Raw genomic sequence first — 24,629 nt, forward strand, 5'->3', positions numbered from 1 at the left:
TGAGCACGCGCAGTGAGTTAGTCAATACTCAAGTTCGTTCCCAGTAAATTTCTTGCTAAAGCAACGGGGACTCTTGGTAATAAGTTTGTCGGATTTACGACCGGCGAAGGGTCAGATTTCTGTTGTGAATTGCCCTCTTTCATCGCAGATTTCGACATGAGAAGGAATTTTTCAGGTCCGGGTGAGGTTTTGACAGCGAATCCTACGCAGTGTTTTGTAGAACAAGCTAATTTTTCGACACTTTCTTGCAGGCGCGAGGTTTGAAAATCTCGATGAACCCACCCCCATCGACCTGAGCCGTGGTATGTAAAAATATTGAGTACTCAAAATTAAAAATGTCTGTTTTGGAAGCATCGCTTATTTTGTCTTTGCATGTTAACTTTTATAAACCCATCCAGCTCCATTTTAAAGCAGAAAATACATTGTTTCGGTTCTCTGGTGTTTTTGTATCGCTCTATGTTTGAGAAGATTTGATCATTCAATTAACTACGAGAGTTTGATCGGTTTACCTCATACAGTAGCATTGATTGATTTTTCATTGTTCACCTAATTAGCTGGTATTTCTTGCAAATTAATTTTACAGGTACATATTTTTTTATTTAACATTCTGCCAACTTTGTGGCAGTAGTTCCTCCTATATTTATCTGTTCTGAGTACTGAACGGTTTTTTGACATGCGGGAAATTGTTCTACGGGCTGTAGGAGAAAACAGTTGGTTGTTTTCTTTCTGAAAATATGTTTTTGATAAAGGTCGCCAACTCTCATCGTTATTTATGGCCTTCTATGCGTACACGTCTGAAAAAGAGAAAGAGAGCCAAGAACGGATTGTAAACAACTATAATATTACGTTCAGTGCTCGGAATATCACTAGGCACTAGGCTTACTGGTGTGATTTTGGTGTGGGGGGTCGGGGTGGGGACATCAGAGGTTGTCCTTGAGATGGGAAGTTTGGAAACTTATGGAAGGGGTGGTATGGGTGTGAGGAAAATTATCTAGCATAATGCATCAATCTTTTATATCTTTTTTTCTTAATTCTAAAGATTTATTTATTGCTCTTAAACTGTTTTAATCTGTTAATTCCAAGGAGAGATTATCATATGACTTCTCCCAACAATAGCCATGCCTTATCCAGCAAACAATTAATGAGAATACTAAAACTTAACAGGAATAAGTTTTTATCTTGATCTAAGAGTAAATTCTCATAACTGATTTACAAGGAAATGTATAGCAGCTAGAGAGGAGAATTAACAATTTGATCTTGCGAGTTTAAGGATTAAATACTTTGAATCGTTATGGGGAGGTGCAAGGGCTCCGCATTAACTTTTCAACTTACTAGCCAAGTGGCTAGTGATATCGTAGATGTTACAACAATTTCAGTTTGTTTACTGGCCAAACTGGCTTGTAGAAATTGAAAACCCTTAGTCAAAACTGAATTAATTTCCTACTAGTCTGGGGCTAGTTGGCTACTGTTACTGTCGAGTCCTGGATGTGCGATTATTTTGGTAGAATAAGAAATTTATGCAGAGGAAGCGCTTATACTTATAGAGGTAAATCAAAGCTTATCAGATTCCTTTGGCCTTTCTTGTATTTTTGTGACAGATCCTGCTGCTAACATGAAAGACCTCTTAGACCAAATCACCAGTAAAGAAATGATGTCAACAACAAAAAGAATGGGTCATATTAATAACTTTACAAAGGTACATGCATACAAAGTAGTTTGATTTGTGATTTTTTCCTTCTTCTTGTGGTAATTATCATGATCTCCCGCTCTATCCATTGAGCTAACCTCCCAGGTAGCTCAATGGATAGAGCGCTGGACTGTTGTGCAGGAGGTCGAGGGTTTGAGCCCTGGCCGGACCAACACTCAAGGTCTTAAAATAATTGAGAAGAATTTGCTACCTTTCTGTAACATCAAGAAATGGTTAGATATTCTAGTCTTCTCAGATAAGGACGAATAAATGGAGGTCCCGTCTCCTGCAGGTTTGGGGTTAGGAGACGTTAATTTCCCACAAACAAGATTACTGTGTGATGGATGTCCTCCCCTGGGGGGGGGGGGATGGGTGGGTGTTTTACTTTTGAAAGTATTCTCCCCACTAGGGAGAATACTTTTAAAAGCAATTTGTGTCATCCTCTTAAAAATAAAGGTTATTCAAATCAACATTAAAAATTAAAAGAACATGAAATATTTTTAAAGCAACAAAAAAAAAAAGTGCTTTCCTCATTTCTCTAGTAGGTAGATTCTACCTCAAGTTTACTGCCTGACTTTTACATCTTAACCCATTTAACCCACCATTGTGATTGGCTTTTTATTTCTCCTTAAAGTATCACTGTTGAATCAAACATAAAGGTAACGAGATTATTTAGGAAATGATTACCCACCAGAGGAGCTCCTAATTGTTGAACAGATTTTCAGTGTCAGTATACCCATGAAAATGTATTGAGAAAAGTATGGAGAATATGCTTACCAATCTTAGGGTTAAACACCAATAAAATATATTTCGATAGGCCAAGTTTAGATGAATGAAAATTAGAAACAACAAACTGCAAAAAAAGAAAAAAACTCAATTTTCTATCATAGGTTTAAAGTCTTCACTAACTTTAAAGCCTAAATTTGAAGTCGAATTTGTGTGTTTAAGCAATTTATCAGCTTCTTTGAAGTCACCACAACTTAAAATATTTTTATCACAATTGGTAGTAATACCACAATCTGATTGGCCGATTTGCCATTGTTGATAAGGGTACAGGCAACGCTGCTTCGGTCAATGTGTCTCTTAACAGATCACGCAGTGACCACTGTGGTGATGTATATCATTGTCAATAAGAGTACAGATTACACTAAAAAATGATTGTTTATTTGTTAAGTTATAAAAAAATAGCTTGAAAACATGTTTAGCCTAGCTATGATGTGAACGAGAATAAGGTGGTAATTTGGAAAATAGTGTTTCAGTGCATAAGAATTAATTTCTTAGCAGCAAGAAAAGGCCTGTTATTCATGGTGCAGTTAATGATAATGATAATTATAATAATAATTTAATTCTTATGTTGTGCACTTTCCATGAAATGATCAAGTGTGCATTACATCTCAATAATAATTATTAAAAATATACTATGATAAAATTGAAGCATACAACATAAATTATGTTAAGATACTAGCAACTATCATGATAAAATTTTTAATAAAAATTAATAAAAAACTTCCTTAAAGAGGTGCATTTTCAGGTGGCACTTAGAAATCCCTAGATCTGTAATAGAATGAATCTCACGCGGTAATGCATTCCAAAGTGCTGGAGCTGCAACCGGGAATGATCTATCCGAAAAATTTGAAATCAGTGAGCTTTTCGGTTACAATCATGTGTCATTCTTTTTTTTTGTATAGTTAATTCAAAGTGTTGGTGAGAATGCCAACTTTGGTTACTCTCTGGAAGATATCATTAAATGGTATGTTTTTAGTAAAAAATATATTTTTTGTATCTTTTAAACACTCAGACTGACTAACAACAAAAATATGAAACATATGAGTGAACTGCGGTTATGAGACGTATATAAGAACGATCCTTCGCAGTAAAGCACTATTTGAGCAATAGTGGAAATCAGACCTGAAAAAAATTTCAGGCCTGTACGGGATTCGAACCACTGACCTCTGCGATACTAGTGCAGCGCTCTACCAATTGAGCTAACAAGCCAACTGGGAGCAGGCCATCAAATTAATTTCCACTATTTCCACTATTGCTCAAATAGTGCTTTACTGCGAAGGATCGTTCTTATATACGACTCAGACTGACTGTTTTGACTTATGGAGAGTTCACTACACTAGAAATGCTAAAAGTGCGAAGCATACAAAAGACACAGAAAAGATTATGAAAAATGCAAGCAAAATAAGAGTGTGTCTGCATTCGTCTATAAATCAATACCATATTTAACACTATCATGCAAAAGCCTAGAAATTCAACCTTGCTTGATAGATGAGGTCTCCAGTTTGAAGGTATTCAGTAACTTTATTTCATATCTTTTTCATTCTCTTGTCCTCAGCTTAATGCTTCCACTAGTTTCAGCAGCAAAAGAACTCAGAGCAGCAGGACTGCGAGCATTTCGTCATCTATTTTATGATGAAAAAACTCTTTCTAAAATACTTGAATTTAGGATTGACATCTTCATTGTCAGGTAACATCTACCTTATATTGGGACTTTGGCAAATTGTAAAATGTAAAAGGTGGATTATTATAGACATTCATGTACCAATGGAGCAAATATTGCTTTTGCCACATGCTGATTGGCTTAGATTCTCAGAGGTTAGCAAAGCACTGCTTATCTCCAAGTGGCTGTAGATGAACTAAATGCCTTCATTACCATGATAATGATAGCAAAAATAAAGTGTTTCCACATATCTTTGTCAATGTCATAAATTTCATGTTATAAGTTTAGATAATCAAAGTGGAAAACAAAGGAGAGACTTTAATTATTATCAGTAATTTCAACTTACTTGAATGTGTTCTTTTAATTTATTTTTTTCCCTTTTTCAAGGTCAATGGACATGGTTCACAATGCCTTTGAGGTGGAACGTGTGCAAGCATTGAGATTCATTCGAAAGGTTTTGTAACGATTCTTACAGCTTACAGTTAACAGCTGCCAACCTTTTTTGTCATTATAATTATACGGTGTTGCATGTATTGTTTGTGTTATGGTCTTAACAAGAAGCCAAAGTTTCCCAGTGCCTTTCTGAACCGTTGGAGTATTAAAGGGTACTGGTACATATAAAAGTGGACTGTTACTGAGGCCTGAGAAAATGGTGGGTCGGAATAACCTGTGATGGACTGGTATCCCATCCCAGGAGGGGCAGGGGTGTTATATCGTACACCTAGTTTCTCCTTGCTATGGAAATCGGGAAAACCTAACTCACGCAGTATGGGCCGTTATGCTCAAAAGTAGACCTTACCTTTTTCATCGTCAATAACAGTTCAGGACTTTACGTTTGTTCTTTGCCAGATAATTGCTGTTAGTCCTCATCTGTGTCCTATGTCTATGGCAGCAACTCTTGTGTCAATTGGCAATGATGAAGGCGATGATGCTGACAGGTTACGCAAAGCTTGTGTTGCCACCCTCTGTGAACTTGGTAAGTAACAGTAAAAACTCTTTGACATAATTTTTTTTCTTCTTTTAAGTTAATAACCAAAAGCAAATTAGAGCATTGTGCAACATGAGTATCAATAGAGAACTACTTGGCTGGTAAGTTTAAAAGTTAGTTTCAAGCCCTGAAGGTGCAATGTTGTCAGTTCATGTTACATTGGACATGGAATGGTGAGGATACACATGTACATTGTCAAATACATTGTCAACCATGTATAGGTTGTAATTAGCTTTTCATTTCCTTTTACAGCTATAAAAAGTATTCAGACAGCATCATACTGTGGTGGAATCAATACTATCATAAGAAATGTACTGGATTCGCAGGTATGGTTGCATTGCTTTTTATTTGATGAGACAGTAAACCTTCAGGCTGTTGTGTCCATATGCAAAGAAATCACCGATGGACTAAAACGGCCAACTGAAAGAGACTTTCAATGTCACTTAAAAAAAAAAAAAAAACTACTCTTCAAAACAGGAACCCATGCTACATATACCTCTTATATCTCCACTATGGGAATTGCATATCTTCATCTGGAAACCTGCTCCATTAACACTTAACTGATTCAATTCTCTAACACCATAACACAGACAAGTTTCTTTAGATAGTCATTTTCTACTTTCAATTAGTAGTGGTAAAATAGGTGAAGTTTACACTCAAGCTAAGTGGCCATTTTAGCAGGAGTTTTTATCCCAGTTTCCAAGTCATGAAGCAACTAGGAGTATTACTGCTCCCCCTTGAATAGGATGGCAGTACATAGCAAGGTTAGTCCCCCAGAATTTCATCAGGCTTCCCTGAAAACTTGACTGACTAGTATTCCATCCAGGGGGGAGAAGTGATACTCTTAGTCACTACATGTACATGCTAAGGAAAGTGGAATAAGGTTCAGACGGGTGGGTCACTTGGCTCAAAGTACAAACTTAATTGCGAACAATGTGCAGCTCTGATGGGGAATTTTTCTTTTTAGATGCAAAGATTCAATGAATCTTTAATGGCCACTTTATTATACTTGTTGAACAATCCAGAATCACGGCTGTACGTCCGTTCAGATGTCGGATTAGAGGTACATAAAGTTTATCAATTATTTTACTTATGACCATACAGTGTATGTATGTTTTTGTTTTGAGTTATTTGATTTTTTTTTTTTTTTTTGTATTATTTCCTAAGACAACACTTTTTCTTTATGCAGTCTGTTTTAGCTCCATTCACTGACTTGCACTATAGGCACAATCCTGACACACCAGAAACACATTTGAGGTAAATTTATGTCTCACCAGATTAACAATAACTATATTAAGTTAGTTGCTAGAAGCTTTTTGGGTTGTTTTCGTCAGCAGTCAGTCTCAATAGTACAGTCTTGTGTAGACTGTTGCAGTGCTCTTACAACTGGATCCTTGAGTTCTTGCCCAGTTTGTTAACAGTTGTCTCCTAGCGGTCTTCAGCAGTTTTAACATTTGCTTTCAAGTGCGCTTCCTGTCCCTCTGTTTTCCCTTCGGTATTTCCCTTCAAAATCCAATCTAACTAGGATGGACAAGCACCAGGCGTGTAGGCTCTTTGCTGGTTTGTTGGGATTTTCCAGCTGTTGATTGGGAGCTACAGTATGTTCTGTTTTGGGACTGGCTAAACGAAGTTGAAGCTCTTTTAGGGTTTTAAGATGTAGACATGGGATTAATATATTAAGTACCTAATAAAATGAGCACCCACCCCTCCCCTAACCCAAAATTAACCCCACCTTGCTATCAGTTGACCGTTGTTGGGTTAGGAGAGGGGTGAGTGTGCAGTGGCCCAGATACTGATCTCCAAAACATGTTTCTGGTATATGTGTTGTAGTTCAATTTTATCCTTGGTTCAAAATTTTATTTTCCTTTGTTTCAAACTCATTATCATACATTAACATGACTTGGAGAACAAATTAAGGAAAATAAATTTTGAACCAAGCATAAAATTGAACTACAACATATACATGCATATTTGAGTTGAGAATTATTTCAATTTGTTTTTGTTCAATCATGCTTCATTTTATTTTTTTTGCTAATTAACTGTAGGGAGGACAGGGCAAGCCGTTTGCAAGCCAGTAAAATGGCCATTGTTACTATTTTTAGATCCTGGTCAGGTCAGTATCCCACAGTTGATAATGATCTTAATTCTCATTTCTTAAATGCATTTATGATGCAAGGAAAAGTGAACATATTATTTAACAACTGTTGATAATCATCAGGCTATAAGACTGATTTCTAATTCACTTAATTTTTTTTTTTTAGTTTATCAGTACTAATAGTAATTCTCCTCAAGTTCCTGTTTGCAATGCAATTCTTATAATGTTAGTTTGAAGACTTTGGTTTTGGATTAACCATTAATTCCCTAATCCATATCTTTCTCTATTTGCATCATTTGTTTATTTATTTATTTATTTTTGTATTCTTTTTGGTGCCTACAGGTGTGATTAGCCTTTGCCGTCCTGATGGTAAAGGAGTTCAGTCCTTGCTGGGTGTGTTTTGTTTGCCAAATTCTGATGTTAGGGTAAGATTTTACTGAGCACAGATCAGGAAGTTCTCCTTTTCTTACGCAATAGTTTTGATATTTAACAACAGTTGTGACTTAAGTGGCAGAATACTCAAAAATCAGGTTTCCAAGTAAGGACTGGAACCATTATTGCCTATTACTTCATTATATACGGAAAAATAAATTACTCAGTTCCAGTTCTTACTTGGAAACCTAATTTTAGAATATCCATTTAAGTCACAAGCATTTAACAACTCCTTGACCTTTGTTGTTTTACCTTCTTGGGGGGAGGGGGGGCTTACCAAGTCAGGGTTCTCAGTAGTTTTTTAGTCAGACTGCCAAGAAGTAATTACAGGTGGCTAAACCTCAGCCCAGAGGGCTGAGGCGAGGCCTGGGGGGGGGCCAAGCTTCTAGAGGGATCCAGGGGCATGCCCCCCTGGAAAATTTTGAAATTCTATGTTTCCAGAGATACGGTTTCTGCATTTTGGGGCACCGACTTTTGTATTTAAGCCTCAAACACATGCATAAAACGAACTTTACTAGTTGTACTTTGTAAATATTGATTTACATTGACAAGAAATGTATGTCACCTGTGAAATTAGTTATATTGTTCTTGTAATAATCACTGCAGCAGCTTAATACAATTATAATAACCACAAAGGGCCAAGGACTTCTTCCGTTTGCAATGAAAAATATAGCTTGTCAGCGTGCACAAATTCGCTGTGGTTTATTCAAACATGGGCATTTCATGACTGACACGTTGATGCGATTGATAAAGGTGATAAAGGCCACAAGGATCAACCGTAACAACCGTAGAATAATTTGCGACAGTGGCACTCCGGTTACTAAAGAATGAAAGCGTGTTAGTGGGTTCCTAAGCAGAAAATTCAAGAATACTTCTTGAATACCCATTTATACTTTATTGAAGAAATTTGGCACACAAAGGCAAATTATTTTCATTGCCAGTACAGGCAGCTACTTTCATCTTGACAGGCGGCAGAATTCGCCGGTTGCTGGCTTCTACTGAGAACCCTACCAAGTGCTAGTTGCTGGGTGTGACTTATGGTTTACTATGCAGCTAGCTGTACGTTTGGATCTTAAATTTTTTTCTTTTCCTTTGCCAACAGAAGGGCATCATGGACATTGTATTTGAGATATTTCAGCTCAAGGAGCCTGATTGGACAGATGACTTTAGTATTGCTCTTCTAAGTGTTGGTAAGGTTTATAAATTTTAGTCAACTTACTTGATTTCAGTTTGAGTTTTTAAAACAGTTTTAAGTCCCAGAGGGCATAATCCTTATGCGACAAGCACTTGACAACTAGCACTTGGTAGTACATGTACACATGTACAAACATTGCCAATTGCATGAGGGTCAGGATCAAAAGTGATTTGTACAAGTCTCGATGCTTTATTTCTTCAGATCCTTGTCAAATGCAGGATGCCTGGAAATTATCTGAGGGGTTTGTGGCAGAAGAAGCAAAGGCACTTCTGCCCCACAGGGCAACTGGAAGGTAAAAGGACTTTTTTAGTTTTTCTGGTGTTCATAGGCTTCGTGTTTGAGTGGTTCTAAGAAAAATGCTAACAAGAATGAATAATCATTAGGATTCAAATCTGTTGTTTGTTTGACAGAACAAACCTTGTGAAGAATTACATAGCCCTAGTGTTAGCCGCTTTCATGAATGCTGGATTATTTGAGGTATTTCAAATTTGTTTTTAGTTATCTCTTATACTCACAGGTTGAAAGACAGTTGATGTCCATTTTTTTAATTTTGTTTTATTCTAGATAATTACAAGTCTGTGATTTTCAAACTAGTGTGTGTTGAAAGTAATCCTTAATTACTCATCTTTTTTTCGGTTTACCGTATTGTTATTGTTTGCAAAAACTTCAACTCTTTTTTCAGTCAATAATACTTCTTGCTCATCCAGTTTGAGGACTATTCTGTTAGTTAGTATACAAATCAGGTTTTTTTTTTTTCTGCTTAGATTTATGGCCCAGAATGTTATTGTTTTATTATTATAGTTATCATTAGCAGTATTATTATTATAATTGTCATTCCAATTTTTCATTTCTAGTTGTCTTTGACCTTTTTGGCTTTTTTTTCGTTTGTTCTCTGTAACTCTGATTTTGGTCCTCAATATTCTGTTAAAGTGCTTCAACTTGGAAGTGCATGTAGCTTAAGAAAGAGGCACAAACTGTTTGTGCTTTATGATAAATTAAAATATGAATCGTAAAAACACATCAGTAACTACATTGTAACTTGTACGTGATTTCCTCCATTACAGAGTCTTGTTGAAGTTATAACATCATCGGATCCATTCCTCTCAGTCAGAGCCACTATTCTACTTGGCGAGCTGCTTCATTTGGTAAATAAATTCCCTTTTCAAACCTCATATTTATAATTCAACTTTTCTTTTTCTACAAAAAAGCGTCTAAGTGAGTCTTTCGTGCCTTTTTTGAATATATGGCTAAGATATAAGGCTGTTTGCTGAAATCTGAAGTGAGGCGGTTTTAGAGATAGCATTGGTTATCAAATGATTGTAACTTTATAACCCCAGTACCAGTTTTGCTTCACCAAGCGATCACTAGCCAAAAATTCAGTCGGCCATCAGTACTTTTTTCATGCGGCTAATTTGGCAGGCAGTTGTTGCTTAGTGACAACCCTGACCTTGTATGCCTCGTTATAACAGTAACTCTTGGGTGTTTCTTGCCAGGCGAACACACTCCTCCCCCCTGAGTGCAGCAGTCACACCCATTGTGTACCTATGTTGGTGAACACAGCTTCTCTGTTTGAAGTTACCATAGAAGAGAGAAGGTAATTGCTTCGTCATCAAGAATAATGTCATCTTCGGATCAGTCATTGTTTTTTTTTCCGAAGTGGGGTGTAGTTAGAAAATTTTGTCAACTCACCTATTCCCCCTCCTCCCCCCCCTCCCCCTCCCTAGGGCTCTGTAATATTCTGTTGATCCTTCTCTCAATTTTGTTATACTCACCTTTTTATACTCTATTGGCGACAACTGATTCCCCTCCATTCCCTCCCTTAAAACCATTTGATCCCCCCGAAATCCTCCGCCCCCCCCCCCTGCAATAAAATAATAATGACTGGTCTCGTATTTAGTCCTCTTCATGCGTGCCTGCACCCAGCTGTCAAAGATTTGTCTGTTTTAGGCCGCTTACGCATCAGTCCAGAAATCTGAATGCTTTTAAAATTCCCCTTGCTGATGGCCTCTTTTAAAATGTTACACATACGCGAATCTAACATCGCATCATGACAGTATCGATAAAATATTTTCTTTTTGTTAGATTTGGCATCGGGAATGTATTGGTAATAATTGTTTCAATAAAAATCGGGTTTTTTTTTTTTTTCAGTTCTTCAAGCCAATGGGTTAATAGTCAATAATTTATTTTATTTCAGCCGTGCTAGTATAGCAGTGAATTGCTTGGATCGTCTTCATCAGACCAAGAAAAGAGGCCTTGTTCCGTGTAGCCTTTATCTGAGCCGTATTGTTTCTAAGGTACTTATGCTGCGTCCACCAGTACTGAGGCAACGTTACTAAAACTGGGTTAAATTAAAGAATCCCATCCCACCAACGCGTCGGCAACGCGTCGGTCGACGCACTACCGACACACCTCCCACACGCTCCCGACACACCTCCCACACGCTCCCGACATACTACCGACGCTCCACCGACACAGTCCCGACACACTACTCACACATCATCGACACACTACCTACGCGTTGGTAAGATCAACAAACGCGTCGGCCAACGCGTCAGTCGACACAACAGCCTTTACCTAAAACTGAGCATCCTGAATCTCTCCCAAATGCTTTGCCGTCTGTGCTTGCTTTGATCCTGAATGAATTTAAATTTGGTTAAAATCATTGTTAGTTTCCTAGGATCTGATAGGCTATTTTTAAGTGACACAGGAAACTGCAATTACTTCTTGTAGTAACAAATTAAGGCGAGTACAAGGTAAACCTTTGTTAGTAAATAAACCCTGTGACAACTGAAATAGAATTCTTTTTGTTACCTTTAACCCAAAACAGACATCTTTAATCACGAGGGAAAACGATATCTTACATCTTGCCCTCACCAGAATGATTGGATCATTCTGGGCCCAGATAAATAGGTGCTACTTGCCAAGGAAAAGCATCTCTTCTTTAATGTTGAAAAAAAAAAAAAAAATGTGGACATTCAGATCCAATTTTTCGATGAGTTGTCAGAAACTGGACTAAAAGTTTCTAATCAGAGGATCCAGATTATGGTCCTTTTGAGAGCCTTTTACTAACTCTTGCAAGGCGGCAGTAATTGGTTTTATCTTTGTTCACAGGCTCACACTCTGGAGCCCAAAGTTAAAGACAAACTGCACAGAGACAGGCTGAAGGCTTGTTTAAACAAAGTAAGTTTTGCTGTTATTAATTCGATTTGCTACGTTTGATATAAAACTGTTATTAATTCCGTTGGGTGCGTTTTTTCAAGAATACATCTCTAGCATCTTAAGGTAGAAAGTATGTGAAGAAAATTTCAAGCTTCCTCTGAAATCCATTTGCTCATGTGTTCATCTAAAGTCTGAGATGTGATGGGATTGAATAACGTTTGTACCAAAACTGTCTATTAACTCGTTGTAGTAGTAGTTGTCTTTGAGCTTATCATCAAAATGTAGTCACTCCCCTTCGATTAAAACTTCCAACCAGTTTAGTTGTTTCATCATTTTTTTTTTTTTTGGCAGGAGCTTGATGATCCACTATTCTCGTCCCTGCGAGACACACAGGTAATCTGAACAATTATCAGCCTTCATATGGAAGTTAATGGCACCATATATAATTCATCTGTGAACTGCTTAGTTAAATCATGTTGGAAAGCGCCGGACTGCCTTGCAAGAGGTCGAGGGTTTGAGCCCCAGACCGGACTAATATTAAAGGTCTTGAGATAAGTGAAGAGAATGAAATGCTTTTCTACGTCATTCGTTTATAGTTAAACTTTCTAGTATCCTCGGATAAGGATGATAAACCGTAGGCCCTGTCTCCCAGTCAGGGTTCGTACGCGTCTTGAAAACCCTTGAAAACCCTTGAATTTCAGGAGGCCAATTTCAAGGCCTTGAAAGTACTTGAATTTCGTTTTGGGTCCTTGAAAGTCCTTGATTTTTTATTGAACAGCATCGAAACATATCTGCTTTTGTTTTGCACCATCGTTAAACCCAAAACATAGATGTCAACAGAAACATTTTTCTTGGTTTTGAGATAAAATTGTCATTACAAGAAGTCCTTGAAATTTCTATTAAGTAGGGTCCTGGAAAGTCCTTGAAAAGTCCTTGAATCTTTGGCCTGAAAAAGTGTACGAACCCTACCTAGTGCATCCTATCTGTTCGTAGGGCCCCGTCTCCTAGTGCATCCTATCTGTTCATAGGGCCCCGTCTCCTAGTGCATCCTATCTGTTCTGACTAACAGCAAAGAGTAGGTAGCGTAGCTCCTGGTGTTGTGGTTTGGCATTGTAATTGTTTATGCAAGGCCCCATTTTAAACCAGGTTTAAGGGTAAACTTAGCCAGCCTATTCTAACATGGTAATTAATTACACAAATAAATAAAAGTTATCTTTTGTACATCGTTTGTAGGGGAAAAAAATGGACAGAATTGTTTTTCTCTTTGATTCATCTCTTTCCGCCAATGATCTTCGTAATTGCAATAATGAATGTAAAGTGAATTAACATAAATAATCAGGTTTTGATGGAAAGAGATTTCAGAAACTGGGACTGGCATCTCATCAGTTCAACACTGCAGGTAAATATATGTAACCATCATTATCATTATCATTTCCTCTTTACTTCAAGGTGTTAGTTCGTAGTTGATTGCGTTTATAGAGCATATGCACACATAAATTTAAAAGAAACCCAGTTATCGTCATGATGATTGGGGGGGGGGGGGGGTAAGTTTCCTCAACGTTGTGATTGAAAGGACAAGTTTTGCATCGTGCGCGATTCGGGTTGCCAGTCATTTGGTTTTATAGGAGGCAGCGGGGCCGGCGTGTCGGACTCGCAATCCACCGCTCCCGGGTTTGAGTCCCGCGCTGACTACTACTTGAATTTGTTTCACGGTAGCTCCGTGTTCAAATCCTCGGCCACGCTTGTAAATATCCAACTGGTTTGCCTCCGGCCAGTTGGGATTCTTAACAATGTTAGGTTTAATTTGAATTATTTGTTTCAGTTGTTTGCTCGGCCCCACTAGCACTTGTTTGCTATAAACACTGCCGAGGGTAAAATAAAGATTTTTTTATTTATTTATTTATTTTTTTAAGTGCTTACTGATGAAAACTTTTCTAGAGGTTTTGAGAACATTGAAATAAAAACTTCTTCCATAGAATTGTTATAAAACAATAACATGGGATTGTATAATATTTTAAAATTAGAGTAACTACTACCTGTGTTCAAAAAATTTTAGAACAACACGAAAGTTATATTTAAAAAAAGAAAATAGCCCTCATTATTAGCGCCCAACACGAGCGATTTTTTCGCCCGCAAGAAGGTATGAGTCCTTGAGCAACGCCAGCCGGTGGTAGGTCAGCAAGGAGTCTGGCACTGCCTCATAGTGAGGCGTGAGTAGTCCAGTGGTCAGTGCGCTGGACTCTGGGTCGGTTGGCCCAGGTTCAACTCCTGGCTGGGGCATGACGTTGTGTCCTGAAGCAAGACGCTTCACTCACAGACGTAAAGCCGTAGGTCCTGTCTCCTGCAGGGTCAGGGGCAGAAGACGTAAATTTCCCCTGCACGAGATTACTGTGTAGTGGATGTCCTCCCCAGGGTGGGATGGGTAGGAAGGTGAGATTGCTACATGGACTGGAGCGGCTGCCAGAGGCGCCTGATAAAAATGCTGACGTCCGATCTCAACTTTACGGTACTGTTAAGCGCGACTGAATATATCCACATAGAAGTCTGCGCTATATAAATGTGATGTAAATGTAATTGTTAGTGCCAGATTCCCCCTGTAAACTTCTTCCCGACTGGCTCAAATCTTCTCGTGGGCTGAGAAACGCACGTCTTACGGCGATAATGAGGTTTTCTCACAGGCTCATTTTTTTGGTGGGTGTTTCTGTTTTAGTCTCCAACTGTTACTATGAGGAAATTGGAAGAGACTTCAAACCAGAAGTAAGTAATTAGAAAAAAAAATTATCGCCTTGTACCTGTCTTGCAACTGGCTACAAAACCTTGATTGGACAAGTCACTGAAATTTGGGTCTTCTTTATTCTTACCATGTTACGACAAGGTCTTCCGAGTGTCAGGATGCGTTTTTATTGCTGAATTTTCCTTTTGAAATATTCATCGAAATCAGTCAGATGTTCCAACTCATTGCTTTTCCTTGCAGGTTTATTCGAAACCTTCTGTATTTCTACAAACCAAGTAGTCAACGTTTTTGCACGGTTCACATATCAGACCCTCAAGCCAGAACATTTTCTGAAGTCGGCTGCCTGGTCATAGACTTCCTCCTTGATGGCGAAGATGTAAGATGCAATTTTTATTCCAAACTTAGTAGTGTGAAAGGTTTGTGGTGGGGATGTGTAAATAATCAGGCATAGTAGCGTGAACATGTATTAATGTCTGTCTGTCTATGTTTCTCTTTTGTTTCTTTGTTTCTTTGTTAATTCAGATAGTATACACCACTTTCAAAAATGGCTACTGGATTGATATTCTTTTGTTTAACTTCAAATTAGCCTCACTAGCCTCGCTTGAGATAATGCATTCTTTTGAATTTTGAACTGGAGAACGAGGCCAGAAAGACTAATTTAAATTTAAACAGAAGAATATCAATCCGGCAGCCATTTATGAAAGTGGTCAATGGTTTGATTGAAGAGTATAATTGGCTTTTAATCAAGCCAGTCTCTATTTGTCCACGTGTCTGCCTGTCTGTCCGTCTGTGTCTGTGTATCTGTCTGTGTGTCTGTCTGTCTATCTGTGTCAGTCTGTCTGTCACTCAGTCTCAGTCTTTCAGTCATTCTCAGTCTTTCAGTCAGTCTCAGTCTTTCAGTCAGTCTCAGTCTTTCAGTCAGTCTCAGTTCTTCTGTCAGTCTCAGTCTTTCAGTCAGTCTCAGTCTGTCAGTCAGTCTCAGTCTTTCAGTCAGTCTCAGTTCTTCTGTCAGTCCCATTCTTACAGTCAGTCTCAGTCTGTCAGTCAGTCTCAGTCTTTCAGTCAGTCTCAGTCTTTCAGTTTCAGTCTTTCAGTCAGTCTCAGTTCCTCTGTCAGTCTCAGTCTTTCAGTCAGTCTCAGTCTTTCAGTCAGTCTCAGTCTTTCAGTCAGTCTCAGTCTTTCAGTCAGTCTCAGTCTTTCAGTCAGTCTCAGTCTTTCAGTCAGTCTCAGTCTGTCAGTCAGTCTCAGTCAGTCAGTCTCAGTCTTTCTGTCTGTGTCAGTCTCAGTCTTTCAGTCAGTCTCAGTCAATCTGTCAGTCTGTCTGTCTTTCTATCTGTCGGTATAAAGGAGCTAAGTTTCTAAATAAACTCTAGTGCTGTGTTGGTGGGGAATATAACTCGATAATTTGGTTTTATCAACTGAATTAATAAAGTAAATTGGCCACCATGAGGAGTTTCTCAAGCTCTTATTAAAAACTCTATCTTAATAAGAAACTCTTTACGGTGGTCCGTTTACATTATCAACTCAGGCGATAAAACCAAATTATGCAGTCTTGTCTTTTTGTTTGTACATCTGTGTAGGGCTCGACACTAATGGTAGCCCACTAGCCACAGACTAGTAGAAATTCAGTTTTGGCTAGTGGTTTTCGATTTGCACTAGCCAGTTTGGCTAGTAAAGAAACTGAAATTGTCGTAACATAGAAGATGTCACCAGCCACTTGGCTGGTAAGTTGAATAGTTAGTGTCGATCCCTGCTGTGTGTGGTTTTCTGAGTGGCTGCACTGTAAACTATACATTTTTTCTTTCTTGTAGGTTGCTGAGGGGCTTCTTCTTCGTGACCTGGTTCAAGATATAGGGGAATGTCTTCAAGAGGTGAGTTCTTTAGTGTGAGTTCTCGTTCTGAGTCTAAAGAAACTATGAAAAGGCACTGTGAGCATCCAGCTGCAAGGCTTGACACTAACTTGTCAACTTACTAGCCAAGCGGCTAGTGACATCTTAGATGTTACGACAATTTTAGTTTGTTTACTAGCCAAAATGGTGAGTGGAAATCGAAAACCATTGGCTATAACTGAATTTCTACCAGTCTGTGGCTAATGGGTTACCGTTGGTGTCGAGTCAGCTGCTGACAAAGGATTGGTGGACAAATGATCCTTTTAAGTACCTCAGGAAATGTCTAGAGACTGAACAGATAGGAGAATAGGCATACTGGTACCAGGGTGGGAACATTTGAGGTAAAAATTATATAAAATAGGACTGTAGGGTAAAAAGGTGCTGCCAATTCCAAAAATATGCCTTTTTAGATGAATCGCCACAAAAACGTTAAAAAAAACCTTGAAAATCCTGCCTTCCATATCATCTTTTTGATACTTTGTCGGTTAGGCGAATTTTTTAAAACTGCAAATTTTTAATTCTTTTCTAAAGAGTATGTAATGTTGTTCAATGATTTGTTTTTCGTGTGAAGTAATGAACTTTTTTGGTAAAAAAAATACATAATTTCTGCTACTTGCTGCTTTTATCTCTTTTAAGTTTCAATATGTTCTTTGCCCCTCGTGAATTTATCTAAACGTCATGAATAATCAATTAATTATTCCTTTGTGCTCTTCCTCAGGTACTTCTTCAGCATTCTAAGGTAACAGTTTAGATAAGTACCTGCCAATAATTTAAACTGCACCTAAACGTAAACTTTTAACCTAAGCATTATTGAAGGTAACATTTATACAATTAACATTTTAACAAATGACTAAAGGGGGTAATTTTCTAAGGAAACTGTGGTGCTGCGTCGGTGGGGGTAACAAGGTAATTTGGTTCTATCAACTAAGTTGAATTTATAAATTGGCCACCGTAAAGAGTTAAAAAGCTGACGTTTCGAGCGTTAGCCCTTCGACACGAATGGAGGAATTGTGGGTTGTGTGTGTGTTTGTATGCAGAAAGTGGAGCTACGCTGTAGGTGGGAACATGGTGACGAGAAAAACAAGAATGAATTAGTAGAATGAAAGGCTTTCGTTGATACGTATGCGATTAAGAGTGCCGATTTGAAAGATAACCTTTTCTTCAAGAGTTTTGTGGCTTTCCGAGCTACCTGCCACTGTACTCTCTTTCAGCTCTTTCTGTTGTTTTGGATCATTCAAGGGAATTAGAAGATGATTACAGATTTTGAGATCAAAATGTTGTCTTTTTTATCCCATTTCTCCAGAGATATCCTGTCACTGAAAAAAAAAGAAAAACAAACAAACAAACAAAATAGACAAAACGGAAAAAAAGAACGTAAGAAGAAAAAAAAATGAAACAGCAATAACAAATGCACAAAAAAACAAACAAACATTAAAAAAAATGTTTTCGATTAAAATTTAGCCCAGAATCACTCATTCGAATCATAACTTATAATAATAAGCAACCAATTTCGTTCAAAATTAATTTTTCGATGGCTTCTCCTCAAGAAACAAAAACATGAGGGTTCCTGATCCCGTTTCACGCACAAAGTTTAGAAAAATTCACTCACCATGTATACTACAAATAGCATTTCACGCGTCACAATTTTTAAAAAGAGAACTTTGAATCTCTTGCGTGTGAGATACAAGGGAAATCTTGAGGTTTTTACAAAATTGTAGAAAAGAGTGATTCACGCGTCACTGGTGTAAAAGGGAAATCTTCAAATATTTCTTGCGTGCGAGGTACCAGGGAAATCTTGAAGTTTTTGCGAAAAGGGAGAAGAAATTGACCAATCACGTATATTCAGGAGACAAATCACGCCTCACGCTGGTTTATAAAATCACGAAACTCGCTCGCCATTCCACGCGTCACATATTTATTTTGGCCTTATTTAGTCCCGCGTCACTTGAAAACCCCGTGCAACCCTTTACAATCATCCACACCGTTAAACACACTCTTAACCCTCTTTGTCTTTGGTAGAGTAGATTCTCTATAGCGGGGCCACTAAGGCTCATTTACTTGCACATAAAAAATGATTATCCTTCTGAAATTATCGAAGAGGTCTGGGTCTGAACGCTAATGCTTTTACTTTCCTTCCCAGGCCTTATCTCCGAGCATCACAACCGGAGTCCTAAGTAACAACAATGTCTTGAGCACGCTCAGTAGAGATTACTTCTTGTTCCTTGGCAAACTGGCCGGAACTAAAGTGGGGTCCAAGTTGATGGAGAGGACGGGTGTCTATCAGTAGTGAGTATATGATTCTCACAAATTCTCCTTGTCAGCACCTAAGGAAATGTGTAGAGAACAGTATGGAGAATATACATACTGATATCAGAGTGTAAAGGGTAAAAGAAGAATAACGCTGAAGAAACTATGTAATTTGCCATTCGCTCCTATGAAGTATATTTGAAATTATGATATTGACTGTATGTGGAGAATGCCAAAGAGTAACTTACCTTTTAAATTTTTTTTTTTTTTTTCAAATGTGCTTAAAAAAAACTCGACCAGGAAGATGGTTATTTTGAAAATAACTTGGCAACCTGTCCGCGGTTTACGTGTGACGTAAAAGTTACTTTCATCATTTTTGTTGATTCATATGAGCTGTGAAAAGGCACGGTTACTGAGTTTTCAAAATTGGCGGCGTCTGTAGTAGATTTGAAGACAAATATCAAACGGTTAGACTCCTCGTTGCGATCTCAATACGCGGTAAGAACTATATTTTTAAATACCCCTTTCCAGGGCGTAGAAAAAGTGTTATGTTTTCCTAGCGCCTACTTCTACTTGAATGATCTACCGTAAGGTTTATACCTCTTGACAAAGCATTAGTTATGTTGGACTTTCTTTTTTCAAAACTTTTGTTAGGTATGCAAAAATGTTTTCAGAGATTTCTCAAACTTAATAAACTATGCTTCCATCTGTTAAGTCTTCTGGAGTTATGCTCCATACCGTCACGTGACAGCCTACAGAAGTTGATTGTAGCAAGCTTGGATTACAGTCACACTGGTATCCCAAGAATAATTCTCTCGAAAATCCTAACAGCTTCCAGCTCGGTATGTAGATAGATATCGTTCATTTACGCCTTTTGTATAGCAATGTAGCAAAGTGAAAGAGTCGAGATTTTCTTTGTAGCAGACAATTGTTTGTTTGTTTGTTTGTTTGTCTTTTTTTGCTCACAAATGCATTATTGTCTCCAGGCCACACGCCTCTACTCAACGAGTCACATGAGGGTTCTGTTACGAGCACGTGTTGCGTTCTTCCACAGCTGGGGAATTGAGCTTCTTGTTACACAGGTTTAGTAGAAATACTTTTGATTTCCGATAGCTTGAGCCTCGACCTTTTGACCCTTCACAGTAACTAAACCCTAATTTCTCTTTTCAATAACTCTCCTGAATCGCACATCAGTGTCACAAGAATATAGCAAATGATCACCAAGAAGTGCTTGATTGTTAAACAAATTCTCCCTGCCTACATGTTAGGAAATGTGTAGAGAACAGTATGGAGAATATGCATACTGATGTTAGGGTACAAAGGATTCAATCTTCTCTAACTTTCATTTTAACAGTTGTACGATACTGATAACCAAGTTGCAGTTGAGGCGGCTGACGTGTTAGATGAAGCTTGTGAAGACGAGGTGAGCTGGGCAAGAGTATTATTTTCGGTGGTTTGGGGGGGGGGGTGGGGAGGAGGTTAAAATGTAGTTAAGAAAGTGTAAGGGAATTCGTTTCCAGAATCTTGATACGAACTGTTCTTTTCAACAGGCTAATCTGCAGTATCTTATAGAACTCAGCCCGGTCCTCCTTCATTTGGGAGAGGTCGGTCATCGTCTTCTTACAAGGTACGTGACGACCTTGTCTCTAATAAAGCGAGATTCCTTTTTTTTTTTTTTTTTTTTTTGTCTCTCAGTTAGAACGTGTGCTATGATTGGTCAATGAAACGGACCGTACTTCACTGTACGTAACACTTAATTTAAAAGTTTGTTTGAATGGAAATTTTCCCCCTCTATTTGAACCCTGAGATATGATAAATTTCTCACTAACCTCGTTTGCTCGAAACTCGTGTTTTTTTTTTTTTTTTTTTTTTCCCGCACGGATGTATGACCCACGCGCTTCGTGTTTGGATCATATGCAAGCGGGAAGGACTCGGTCCGTAACTCAGAGCAGTGGGCAACCTTGTTCCTAGGGTCTCTCATCTTCGCGCCCCCTGGAGCGTCTCTCCTCGCTCGCTCCAGTGGGCGAAAAGATGAGAGACCCTGGGAACGAGGTTGAGCAGTGGGCTGGGTTGTTCAAACCTGGGTTAAGATAACCCAGGGTTACTGTAAAATCTGTCTCAAGATCTGAAAGCTTTAAAAGAAAATTCAGTACAGTTGTTTTTGTCTACAATTTGAAGACTGGATGCCCTTCAAAGAATAGAGAAAATTATCTGAGAAAGGGATAAAGAATCCCAGTTTAAAATTTAACCCTGGGTTAGCGCTAATCAGCCTTACTGACTTCGAACTCGGCCGGCAAGAGGTATGTAAACTGACCATGAGCGGTGCGTGTGAACAGCTCCTTATTCTTAAAATCCCTGCTTAGTGTGTTTGCACTTGCGTCACGAAATCTGCATCTTGTGCACGAATTCGAGGGTTATGAGTGAAATTACGGGAAGTATGGTGAAGCTACACGCTCGAATTTTTTATGTGCAATTTTGACGAAGTCGTATCGAAAGAACTCGTTGCGTTGAACTGACTTTACAACATATATATGACTTAACAACATATAGATGACTTAACAACATATATATGACTTAACAACATACGTAACCGACAATTATTTCAGGTTCGTTTCGGTGGAGAGTGGGTTAAAATATCTGACACAAAGAGGCTACTTGCAACCCTTACTGGACAATTGGAGGAAGGTGAGAGCTTATTTTATATTCAGTCTCTAGACTTCCGTATAAGGGACGCAAGCCGGGGCAGTTACCCAGTGATGAAAGGAAGATGTTTATTCGTCTGCGCATGTTCGAACGTTGTAAATAGCCTGCAGAGCAGGCGTAGCTTCGGCTAGCGAGTGCTCAGTATTTTCTTAGCGAGAATTATGGGCGTCATCTTTGAATTTAATGTAACCGAAAGGCTAGGAAGAGAAAGAAATTTGTACCAAGGGGGTGGGTGACGGTAAAAAAATAAGGAGGGAGGGAAGGTGAGAGAGTGCCTTCCTGTCCCCTCCACTTACCGTCGACTGTAGCTCCAAATTAAACATGGCCGTTTGAATAAACGATCGCGCGCTTCTTAGCGTTAACTCGCTCTAATAAGACTCCTGCACTGGAGGCTAACGTTGTAATAATTAGATGGGGCGCGTTCAGGCTGTCACAACCAAGTTGTCTCACACCAGTTACAAACAATCGCACAAGCCAGTAACTGACGATGTGTTGGAAGCGTATAACGTTTTTGCATATGGTAAAGCCCAAAACAGAATAGTAAAGCCACAGAATACCCATACTTGAATAAGTTCTGTGTTTAAGAAGTCTCGAGTGCTTCTTTTCCCAACTTTTATTTCCTTTTAAAGATTTCTGTGAATAGTTTAATTATCTTTCGCTTATTTTGCGAGAATATGAATTTTTTATTTATGTTTCCCTTCGAAACTTTGCGCGGGAAATTGGTGCACGGGCGGCCCACGTCTATCCTCTCGCGCATACCCGACGTTTGACCATTGTGTTTCGAACATCAGACCATCGGATTTAGGGAGCTCCGATGCTCTACCACTTAGCCACAGAGAACTGCATGGTGAGCTAGGCCGTTGCTAAGTTCGCACGAACATATTTCTGATTGCTATGATATTATATTTCTTTCTTCGAGGCCTTTGTGATTAATTTGAGTGTGGTGTTACGACGTGCCATTGGAAAGCTCTCTGCCGTTATGTTGCTCCTCTCAGCTGTAGTAGAAATTTGCATTGATATGAAATGTTTTATGTTGAAGGAATATAATACTGCATATGTTCGCTGGGTCGAAGAACTGCTGGCGGAATCACTGACGTCATACGTGAAAAAGAGCGACGACAACACGTATATAAGGAGATCAAACAAAAGGTAATTATTTCGGAACTTGAACTGAAGGTCAAGTCGGTGTCCAGCATACCGATACCTTAAGAGGGGGGATTTGGGGATCACATGGTTATAAGGGGGATTGTAGGGAGATCAGTCGTTGCCCCTAGGGTTTAAAAGTAATATTTTTGGAACTTTAATTGAAGGTTGGGTTGATGTTCAGCATACCAATGTCTTATGGGGGGGGGGGGGGGGGGAGGATTTGGGGGTCACATGGATATCAGGGGGAACGAAGGGAGATCAGTTGTCGCTAGCAAAGTATAAGGTGGGACCACGGAAAATTGACTTTATCTCTTTGTAACAGGCTGGTATTAAAAGACGCCTTTTTACCCCCTCATTTGTATGGACAGCTGGTTCAAAAGAAAAACGGCTTTAAACTCCTGCAGAAATCAGTAAGTATGATTTTCAGGTATTCCTTTTCGAAATAACAGTTACCTACTGGTTCGTGTGGTCGACTCCGATGCGAGAGGTCTGGGTTCGATACCTGGCCGGGTCATTGTGTTGTTCTCTTCTGCGAAACACTGTCATCTCAAAGTGCCTCTCTCCACCCAGGAGCGTAGTCAAGTGGCTGCCGGTAAACTGATAGAGGAACATGAAGAAGTGCTGGAAGGGGGGGGGGGGTGTTGGTGGTGGTGGATTACCCGTAGTTAACTTGTATCACATCTAGGGAAAGTAAATGTACTAAATATGCTACTAGTCACTTCGTGAAAATGGGGATAAGCTTCGGTGTTTTTAGCGCTTAAAGACTGGCCTTAGCTAATCTAACTGTTTTCTGATGAACGTCGTATGTAGTTGATGGTTCTTGGTGCTGAGATCGACTGTTTAAATTTCTGTTTAGAATGATGTGGAGCTGTTTGCGCGCACACTTCAGACTCTGGAACCAAAAACAAAAGAACAAGTGGACGAACTCAAGGCAGCTTTGTGGGCTTTGGTACGCCTCAATTGCTATATTATCTGCTTTTGTGACTGGTTAGCAGTCGTTGACTATCGGTTTTTTTTTTTTTTTTGCACAGGCGTGGTTACTGTGGCCCCTTCCTCCTCTGATAAGCCTCGCTTCCGAGCTCTTGAACTCTTTTTAAAACCTTTAGAGCCTCACTTGGTCCTTTTCTCTTTGTTCCTACTCTTTTTTGTGTTCTTGTGTGCGCCCTGGACATGTATTGTGTTCTTGTATTACCCCCGCGCCCATCCGCCCAGCTCCTTTGCAGGCTACAGACTTTCATGTAATCACCAAAATTATTTTTCAGGGACATGTTGGATCCACAAACTGGGGTATCAACTTTCTTGTAGAAGAAGCAATCATTCCAGAAATAGTTCGTTTGGCCGAAGATTGTGATAACTTTGCCATACGAGGGTATGAATTTTAAAGATTATTACTATAGTTGTGTTTTTCAGGAAAGGTTATACTTAACTGGTGTATCCTGGCGTAGCCGAAGAGTGACTGACTTACACAGTGACTTATTAGACTGACCTCTAACGACTGGAGATAGATCTGAGTTGAAAATATCAAAATGTGTCAAGTAGTTTCATTGGCTGACTGACTCTTTGAGTGACGGATTGAATGACCGGCTGACTTGTTTACTCTGATTTACTTTGACCTACTCACTGACTGATCGACTTTTACACTGACTAACTTTCTGACAGAGTGGCTGATTGACTGAATAACTTACTGATTTGACTCGTTGACTACTGACTTAATAACTGACTGACTTACTGATCGACTCACTGGCTATTGACTGACTCGCTGACTACAGACTTTCTGATTGACTGACTGACCGACTTACTCACTGATTGACTCGCTGACTACAGACTTTCTGATTGACTGACTGACCGACTTACTTACTGATTGACTCGCTGACTACAGACTTTCTGATTGACTGACTGACCGACTTA

The 24,629-nt window shown here is 39.0% G+C and overlaps 1 protein-coding gene across 3 annotated transcripts in view; it reads left to right on the top strand.

The window, feature by feature from the left end:
• Window positions 1–51: 51 nt before the first annotated feature.
• LOC111344241 (rapamycin-insensitive companion of mTOR) overlaps window positions 52–24,629 on the top strand; it is a 31,333-nt gene continuing 6,755 nt past the window's right edge. The window contains exons 1-35 of one of the 3 annotated variants that reach the window (XM_088738071.1): window positions 52–175; window positions 252–302; window positions 1,599–1,696; window positions 3,376–3,437; window positions 4,029–4,160; window positions 4,521–4,587; window positions 4,983–5,109; window positions 5,374–5,447; window positions 6,089–6,184; window positions 6,311–6,378; window positions 7,167–7,234; window positions 7,559–7,641; window positions 8,751–8,838; window positions 9,045–9,135; window positions 9,254–9,320; window positions 9,908–9,988; window positions 10,337–10,437; window positions 11,038–11,137; window positions 11,955–12,023; window positions 12,354–12,395; window positions 13,342–13,401; window positions 14,713–14,759; window positions 14,977–15,112; window positions 16,548–16,607; window positions 17,344–17,364; window positions 18,766–18,911; window positions 19,588–19,714; window positions 19,859–19,954; window positions 20,227–20,295; window positions 20,423–20,499; window positions 21,479–21,557; window positions 22,615–22,724; window positions 23,044–23,131; window positions 23,578–23,670; window positions 23,984–24,090. In XM_088738071.1, coding sequence (XP_088594197.1) covers window positions 157–175; window positions 252–302; window positions 1,599–1,696; window positions 3,376–3,437; window positions 4,029–4,160; window positions 4,521–4,587; window positions 4,983–5,109; window positions 5,374–5,447; window positions 6,089–6,184; window positions 6,311–6,378; window positions 7,167–7,234; window positions 7,559–7,641; window positions 8,751–8,838; window positions 9,045–9,135; window positions 9,254–9,320; window positions 9,908–9,988; window positions 10,337–10,437; window positions 11,038–11,137; window positions 11,955–12,023; window positions 12,354–12,395; window positions 13,342–13,401; window positions 14,713–14,759; window positions 14,977–15,112; window positions 16,548–16,607; window positions 17,344–17,364; window positions 18,766–18,911; window positions 19,588–19,714; window positions 19,859–19,954; window positions 20,227–20,295; window positions 20,423–20,499; window positions 21,479–21,557; window positions 22,615–22,724; window positions 23,044–23,131; window positions 23,578–23,670; window positions 23,984–24,090 — 2,900 coding nt within the window. In that variant the 5' untranslated portion in view covers window positions 52–156. Of the gene's footprint in view, window positions 182–251; window positions 303–1,598; window positions 1,697–3,375; window positions 3,438–4,028; window positions 4,161–4,520; window positions 4,588–4,982; window positions 5,110–5,373; window positions 5,448–6,088; window positions 6,185–6,310; window positions 6,379–7,166; window positions 7,235–7,558; window positions 7,642–8,750; window positions 8,839–9,044; window positions 9,136–9,253; window positions 9,321–9,907; window positions 9,989–10,336; window positions 10,438–11,037; window positions 11,138–11,954; window positions 12,024–12,353; window positions 12,396–13,341; window positions 13,402–14,712; window positions 14,760–14,976; window positions 15,113–16,547; window positions 16,608–17,343; window positions 17,365–18,765; window positions 18,912–19,587; window positions 19,715–19,858; window positions 19,955–20,226; window positions 20,296–20,422; window positions 20,500–21,478; window positions 21,558–22,614; window positions 22,725–23,043; window positions 23,132–23,577; window positions 23,671–23,983; window positions 24,091–24,629 lie in introns of all 3 variants that reach the window. The other 2 variants (XM_088738070.1, XM_088738069.1) reach the window with 2 other exon arrangements.

Source organism: Stylophora pistillata, chromosome 11 (assembly GCF_964205215.1).
Source record: "Stylophora pistillata chromosome 11, jaStyPist1.2, whole genome shotgun sequence".
Classification (NCBI taxonomy): Eukaryota; Metazoa; Cnidaria; class Anthozoa; order Scleractinia; family Pocilloporidae; genus Stylophora; species Stylophora pistillata.